Below are 8,734 nucleotides of genomic sequence, written 5' to 3' on the forward strand. Positions count from 1 at the left end.
TATATTTTTTCAATTCTAAAATTGTCAGTTGTTTTTATATCTTCTACTTTTTGTTGAGATTTTTCTAGTTTTTAATTTGTTTCAAAGTGTTCATAATTGTTCATTGAATAATTTGTATAATGACTTTTAAAATTTTTGTCCAATTATTGAACACTGAGTCATCTCAGTGGTGATGTCTATTAATTGCCTTTTCTTATTTAAGTAATGATGTGATAGTTTATGGTAAGATGAATGATCTTTGGTTATACTCTGGATATTGTGAATATTATGTCCCCAAACTCTGGATGCTATTTAAGGCTTCCATTTTAGGAGTTAATCACCCTGTTTAGGTTTAGCCCAGGTCCTAGCCTAATTTTGTGGGATGCGGTCCCAGTGAAAAATGTCATTTTAGAGCCATCGTAGTGCTATTCTGGTGTGCTTCATTTGTGGGATACCCAGAGACCGCTCCTAAAACCTGGGTAGTATTCCACATTGTAGTTCAATTCTCAAACCCATTGGCATATTAATTCTGGTCAGTTTCATGTGTGGGCAAGTCAGGGGTCTGTCCATGAGTTCTTATTCAGTTTTTTTTTTTTTTTAATCTTGTAGAAGCTTTTATTTCGGTGATGAAAAGAATGCAGTAAATGGAATCTATACTGATTAACATTAGGCATGCACCTCTACCTGAAACCACTCTTAAGTTTTTGACTGGCCTAAATCTTCACAACTACTTTAGGAACATCTTTGAATTTTTTGTACTCTGAAATACAGGGTAAGTTAACTTCTTCCTTGTGACAGTCTAGTAATGAGAATTACGTTTACTGGCTAGATCCCTTATTAACTAAAGGCCTCTAGACTCACAGGCTGCCTGTACTGCCTCCAGAGACCATACTTTACATAGGTTTTTAAGTAATCATAGTATAGGAGAGGGAGATAAACTAGAAAGCTGAGGTGTACAGTTTGAACATTCCATAGATTTTTTTCCCAGCACTTAGTCAAACACTAGGTAATGAGGCCTATAGTTACAGCACCAAATTACTCTCCCCCATCACTGCCCTTGTGACACACACAAAGATGTGTACCAATGTCCCGAGAAATCTGAAATGAATCCACACAAATGGCAGATGTTACCTATGTAGACCCACCGTCAAATTATAGGAAGCAGCTAATGGAACTTTGAGAAAATTACAGTCCCACATACAGTAATATGCATCTAATAGTTTTCCATTCATCTGTCAATTATTTTTCACAAGAGTAGCATTAAAAAACACAACCAAATACATATATGACCCTCATACCCCACACAAAAATAACTGATCTCTGTTCATGCTCAGAAGACAGGATGTCCCAAGAGTGATAAAAGGTTGGAACCAATCTCCCTGTAGCCTTTTCTTCAACCGTCCCATCAATAGCTCTTCATTTCTTGAACTACCTTCCTTTTCCAAAGAGGTAATGCCAAGATAAGCAAGAAAGGCTTTCTGAGACGACTGGCTTGGATATCTGGGTCTGTTCCAGTTGATTCAAGATGAATTGGCTTGTATCAATGAAGCACTCAATGCAGTTCACAAAACAGGCCTCAGCCCAACTGTCCAACTTTGGCCCAGACTTGTCCATGCACTTCTTCCAACAAAGTTCAGTCATCTGGTGCACCTGCTGCTGAAAGTGCTGCTTCTGCATCTCCACCTCGGTGAAACGTTGCAGCTGCGGATCCATGGAGCCCAAACCCACCACGGAGGAAGACAAGGAGGAATCCATCCCAGCGCGACCATGTGGGGGGAGACCGACTTGGCATCAACTCCCTGACCTTTGCAGGTCTCGGTGATGGAAACTGAATCACAACCCACCCGCTCAGGGACCGCTCTGTGAGCGACCCTTATTCAGTTTCAAAGACTCCCTCTCCCATAACCCCTCCCACTCTCTAGTTGAAGACAAAGGAGGGTCAATGGGAGTGGAAGTTGAGACCACCTCTTGGTCTTCACTGATGAGTTGGCCGGGAAGGGGAGCGCTGCCCGAGACCGTCTATACTATTGAGTGAGGATGGAGGACACAAGTCCAGACTTCCCAATGGGTTCCCATTGATATACACCAGCAGGGAAGGTGTGTCATTAGTTCCCTCTGGTTAGGGGGTGAGAGACCTGACTCTCCACTAGTCTCTGTTGCCACTGCACAAGCAAGCAAGGGGAGTGAGGCCCTAGGCTGCTTGTTATGGCTGGGTGGAGGGTGAGCAGAAGTCCAGACTTTCCATTAAGTCTCCATCGCCAGCAGGGGAGATGAGTCCACCTTGGGCTGTCTACTACCATGTGCAGGATGCAGGAGTTCTTACTTCCCACTTGGTCTCCACTGACACCACAAGGGGCAAGTTGTCCATGGCATTTGGCTGGGCTAGGGTAGGTGTTGTCAAGAAGCGGCCAGGAATCCTACTCTCATCTCAGGAGAGGAGTCAAACTTTGAACAAATATTCAGTTAGGATCAAGTATCAATGGACATTGAAATATAAATCTCAATTATTTAAGGCAAAGGATTATTCACAGACACTAGACTCTGAATGCCCACAGACGTGAATATATACTGTTTGCATAGCTCATTCTTGAGGGCTGTATGGCTATGTAAGATGGCAAGTTAAAGAGAAAGAAGTTTACCTAGATAATATCTTCAGGATTAGCTTTAAATGGTTAGAGGTATTGTGATCTGGGAGAAGTCAGAACTCCCTCCCAAATGTGCATTTTTTTAAATGTGATCCTCAGATTTTTCCTTTTTAAATGGGAATGATCTCTACTTGATAGATCTTTATTAAGCCTATGTTACATAGCATTTTTAACTGTAGTATTCTATATGCCTTACCTTATTTAATTCTTAGAGTGAGTTTAGGAGGTGTGTGTGTGATTATATCTCTTTTACAGATGGAAAAATTGAGGTAGAGACGACACAGTGGTAAAAGCTATGGGATGCACCTAGATGTAAACCAAGATATGTTTTGCACCAGGTTCCTCAGCTTTAATCATGTAATCATAATTTTTATAAAATGTTTTTGTTTTGTAAAATTGTGGATTAAAGTGCTTGGCACATTGTGGATTCTCAGTGATGTTCCTTTTCTCCCTCCCTCCTATGCTCCATAGTCATCCCCAAGTGGGGAAAGGTTATTTGCCACCTATGTTTGAGCATGAGATGAAGGAAGGGTGTAAGGCAAGAGGACAGGAGGGCAAAGTTTCAGGCTGCAGCACTAGGGTTACATTCCTTACCCCAAGGCAGTGATCAAGATGATTACTGAGGAGAAAGCACAGTGAGTTCTGGCAGGAGACTTTACAACCCCACCTGACTGTTCAAAGAGATCCCATGAAACTCACCTCTGTCTTAACTCCTCTCTGCATAGTAATGAGCCTCCCCTCAGGTAAACTCAGCTATACCCGCCCATCCCCAAGCAGAGCAGCCGTGGTCCAGTGGGCATTCCCCAAGGAAATGTGACCTTTCTGTTCTTTATCCGCAAATCAGCAACCTGCTATAGCTAAGTCCCTATAATGTGATTAACGTTTTAATGTCCTACTCTAATATATTACGCTAACAACCCCCAGAGCACCCTGAATGCCAGTCACTGTTTTCTCTATAACTCACATTCCGAAACTTAGGCTCAGAGAAGCGAAATCAATTGCTCATTATCCAAGAGTGAATACATGGTGGGACTGCGAATGACCTCAGATGTGCCTGGCCCTAAAGCTCATGGTCTTTCCACTATGCTGAGTGCCCCGCCTCTGTCCATCCATCTTCCTGTGTGAGTTCGTAAGTTCTGCCTACAAGGGTAGCCATGGATATAAGAGGAGACAATATCCTGCTGGTTGGGATGATCCATCATTTAAATCCCTTCTACCCTATAATGACACAGATCACAAATGTGTCTTTGGAAGCAGGTGCCTGTCTCCTGGGGAAGGTCTAGAATAAATGAAGGTGAGATTTCGGTACACCCCAAAGTGTTCCAGGCCCTGAAGAATCCCTCTTGCTCATTCAACAAGAGTCAATATAGACTTTACTTAGGGTCGATAAGGGAAAGAGAAAGAGAAAATGGTTCCTTTCCTAGAGTAAAATTTCAAAGTCTAATGGGGGAGAAGACATATAAGTAGATATCTAGAATACAGCATGTGACAAGGTCAAATAAAATTCTGGAGAAGCCATTATAATGGAACAGAAAAGGTGGCATTCGTTCTGCTTTGGGTGGAGCAGTGCAGTTCAGTGTCTTCCAGAGGATGGAAACAAAGAGGGATTTTACCATGCAGGGGTAAGTGAAGAGAGAAGAGTTGTACAAGGCTCAAAAGCAGGAAGCAGTGCCATCCGTTCAAGTCAATCACATATAAGTACATGTGGCAGAAGTTAGGATTCCAGGGGGAGAGTGACAGGAGATAAAACTAGAGATGTAATCGAGCATTTGAACATGAAGAGCAGTGAAGGCTGACTGAACTGATGACTAGGATGTGATGGGCAATGAAGGTCAGAGGGGGTTTAACGGTTAGATGGGTGTTTCAGGAAGATGTAGAATAGGAATGGATATGTGTGTGGAAGCTATGAATGGAGATGTTGCACTAGTCCTAGTGGAAGAATTTTAGCACTGAACTAGCACAGTAGCAGTGCAGGTAGAAGTAGTGGCACATCCTAGAGGAGGTAGAATGCACATGGATCTACTAATAACTGGATATCAGAGTAAGTGAAGAAGGGAAAGGATTCTATGACAGCACTCATGGACTCGTGGATATAGTGGAGATAACAACCCTCCTGCCAATCTTTTCTTCTCCTTTTAGGTCCCTACCCTAAATCTTTGGCTTCTTCTGATGTGGAAGGTGAAGTGAACTCTGCAGGCGTAAGCTAAGCTCAAACCTTCAGCATCCAGAAGATGTCAGTATGGCAAGGGGGAGGAAGAGGACATTCGGTCTGACCCTACCATTTCATAAGTGGGTAAACTGAGGCTGAAAAGACCACCATGGCTGCTATAGGTGTCCAGGAAAATAAAGGCCAGTGCATGAGGCATGAAGGGATGACTCTGTGATGGTCCTTGTCACATTCTGTACTGATGCAGGCACAGCCCTTACGGGAAAGTCCTAGGGCTGAAGGGGAGTGCCTGGCCCAGCCCTCAGCTCACACTGCAGAGCCCTTGATCTCCCTTACATCTTCTCTAATTGGAAACTTACCTGAATGTGGATTTCCAGGGAGAGGAAAGAATTGGAGAACATGAAGACATAGTGACAGAATGTACAGAGCAATCAATTGTCTGTCTCTCTTATGCTTAAAAATGAAGTTTCCTCTTCTCTGAAGTGAGGTCATAATACCGACATCCTAAGGTAGTTATAGAAGCCCAGTAAGGAAAGGGTATGAAAGCGCTCGGTAGGGATGCTTTTGTATTACTAAACACTGCAAAAACATACAGGAATTGCAGCCTCCAATCTGTAGACAATCCCATCCACGGGAGGCCTGCCTTATTTCCTTTTTATAGACCAGTGGCTCCCAAAGTGCAGTCCCTGGGCCAGCTCCATCAGTGTTGCCTAGGAACTTGTGGGAAATGCAGATTCTCAAACTAGACCACCGACCTACTGAATCATAAACCCTGGAGAGAAGACCCGGAAATCTGCATTTTTAGCACATTAAAGTTTGATAACCACTGCTGTAGTCAGATAGATTGTGGGTCTGTGAGCTGGGATCTATCTTCAAAGGTGACCCTACACCTATCTTGTAAGTCTAGAGTGGATTTTTTGGACTAACCCTCACCCATGCCTGGCTCTTTACGTTATTTGCACCTTTACCCTGGATCTGCCAGTGCTACCGAACTGTGATGCCCTTCCAAAACATTATTGAGAGGAAAGACAGTGGGGAGGGGTGTAGACAGAATACTGACACCAGAATCAGCCCCATTTACTTTAATGAATCCTAGGTCAGGAGACTGAGGCAAGAATGTTCAACTAGCAACAGTAGTTTCTGAAACTTCATTTCCCCCTGTTGTCGTGGTTTCTGAACTTGAAGGTTCAGGTCTTGCTGTCGGTGCACTAGTTGTGCTTGAGGTTTCATCACAGAAACCAGGGTAAGCAGGCTTGTCTTTGCTACCCAGAATACAGCAGAATTTCTTTTTGGGGCATATCCCACTAACAGGCTCTGTCTCAAGCTCTCCATCTCTGCATATCTTCCTGCAAGTTCCAGTTTTGTGTGCACACTTTTTCGCATACCAACCACCTGCATAAAGGGATTATATAATCATTAAGCCAGAACTATTTATCATGAAAAGAAAAAAATAGCAATCATTTTTCAAGAACTGATTATTTAAGTCCTTTGCCCTTGCTTTGCTATATTTTTCCTAAACATGAAAACTTGCTCTGAGGATTAAATGAGATTTTATAAATATATACACAGATAGGGTCTATGTTTCTATCTATCACCAGTCTACCTATAACGTCTCATTCCTGAAATCAGAATTATGCATTCAAACACTCGCCAGGGGCCTAGTTCCCATTATTTTAAATGGGAACATGTATAGTATGTTATTACACACAAACATAAAATCGCTATCAATTTTCTAAAATGTAACTCAAGCACACTTAAATGCCTAACCAGAAGTGAAAAAAAAAATCTCATTTTAAATTATGAAATGCTCAAATCATTTTTGTAAGCCTTCTCAGTATTATCTAAAACATGCATGGCTTTTGTTGTTACTTTTGTGGGATTTTCAAAATATGTGAACATTTCTTAGGTCCTACAAATCGTATTTGGAATGTAACTCTAGACTTGTCTTATATATCATTCTATTAAAAGTGTTGTATCAATTTATGGAAATATAAATATAATTTTTCATATATCTATCTACCCAATCAATATAATATTGAGATATATGCACATTCTTCAAAATTTTGAGAGAAAGAAAACAGAGGCTATTCTAGGTATACATTCATTAGTGAGGCATTCTCCCAGGAGTGTCTGTGTGTGTACATATTGTATACATGTAAAATCTCCCATTATATGGTTTAACACATAGAAAGCCATGAAGAAATGTTGAAACTCTTTCTTACCTTGCCTCTATGTTGCTTAATTCATTCCTTTATTCAACCAATAAGTATATAATGAGTGCCTACTATGTCAAGAACTCTGCAAGATGATGGGAATAAAAAAAAAACAGGGCAGACAAGGTCTGGGAAGCTTACATTGGAGAGGGAGAGAAAGAAAATAAACAAGAATATATGAAATAACTTCAGATTGTGATAAGTGCAACAAATGAAAGAAATAATGTGATGTAATAGAAAGTAAGAGAATAGAGCACTTGTTTTTGAGTACTACACAATTACCACTACTATTATCTCTTCCCAGTTGCTTAATTTGCCTCCTCTGAGGATTTAATGAAATTTTATGTACATACACAAATAGATCTATAGATACCTGTATGGGCCTCTCATTCCTGAGATTGGAATCCTGTATGGGGTGATCTAGGAAATCACCCCTGAGGAGGTGTCATTCAAGCCTAAATATGAAGTATGAAAAGTATATGAAGTATGGCTTTGTGAAGAGCTAGAGGAAGCGTCTTTAAAGAAGAAGGAGTAGCATATACAAAGGAAGTGAGATGGGGAAGAGCTTGATGTATCTGAGGAACAGGAAGATTATTTGACTGATATTGTTTTCATGAATCTTCTTACTATTTTCTTCCTTCTCCTCTTATTCTGCATTCTCAAAGTCTCTACATGATAATCCCTGGACTTAAATTTTCTCTCCAGCCATTCCCTCTATGATCCCCTCCTTCTTCACTACCCAAAAAAAATCTCCATGGAGATGTCAATCAAGTGTCTTCCTTCAGCTGGGATATGTGTATGGAGACCTCAAATCAAGATTCCTTTCTTTGCATCTGGATTTTCCTTTGGCCTTGGCATTTTGTTGATTCTTCCTCCCAAATGTCCTTTTTAAGTATTCCATTTCTAATGCCACCAAATATTGGGGTAGGCTTGGCTAATCTCAGAATAATTCTGTATCACTTTTGCTTGTCTAGAAAGGAAGCTGGGGAATTTTCTCAGGGCCCTTCAGTTTAGAAAGAGTAAACCAAGTGATATGTGCTATTAATGTCTCAGAGAAGAGGGAGAAACCATGAAATATAAGCCATAAAATTATTTCTAGGATGTAATAGATCAGAAACATATTTTGAAGCAACCCTCATACTATTATTAATTTCTCCATATACACTGTCAATTTGAACAGTTCTGTAACTTCGAGAGAACAGAAATTACTATCTCTAGAGGAAGACTGTAAAGTTATTATACAAACCTCATCTGTTAGGAAGTTCTCCCTCAAAAAGATAGTTTCTTAATTTGTGTCATATATTAAAGATGGAATTGAGCCTAATGTAAAAAATCCTAAAAAATAGTAAGCATGGGTAGATAAATAATTCTCAACATGGGGGAAAACTTTCTAAGCTAATGGAAGAATGCAAAGGAATTATCAATAAATTTGACACAATGAAAATGAAAATTTTTGCCTCAAATAAATCAATAACAATTTTTATAAACAACCAATATATTAGGAAATATTTTCAATAAATATGAAATGGAATGTTAAAAAGTTTTATTAATTTTTTAAAGCTTTAACAAATTAATAACAAAGCACTGATATGCTAATAGTAACCATTTGGCACTATATGACAGTTCCCTTAACAACAATAGTACTCTTTGATCAAACAATGGAGTTCCTAAATTTACTTATACAATCAGAGAATCCCACAATGATATACTAACAAGGATGTACAACATTG

At 40.2% G+C, this 8,734-nt stretch overlaps 1 protein-coding gene across 1 annotated transcript; it reads right to left on the reverse strand.

Moving 5' to 3' along the window:
* Positions 1-1,407: 1,407 nt before the first annotated feature.
* On the reverse strand, positions 1,408-1,734 carry LOC119515270 (mitochondrial import inner membrane translocase subunit Tim8 A-like). Its single transcript, XM_037811141.1, has one exon. It carries the CDS (start codon positions 1,732-1,734, stop codon positions 1,408-1,410), a length of 327 nt encoding a protein of 108 aa, XP_037667069.1.
* Between the last annotated feature and the right edge of the window lie 7,000 nt (positions 1,735-8,734).

Source organism: Choloepus didactylus, chromosome 19 (assembly GCF_015220235.1).
Source record: "Choloepus didactylus isolate mChoDid1 chromosome 19, mChoDid1.pri, whole genome shotgun sequence".
Classification (NCBI taxonomy): Eukaryota; Metazoa; Chordata; class Mammalia; order Pilosa; family Megalonychidae; genus Choloepus; species Choloepus didactylus.

What these genes read in the sequence shown, in the direction of transcription:
- LOC119515270 (XM_037811141.1), bottom strand. Translation starts at nt 1,734, where the DNA reads ATGGATTCCTCCTTGTCTTCCTCCGTGGTGGGTTTGGGCTCCATGGAT.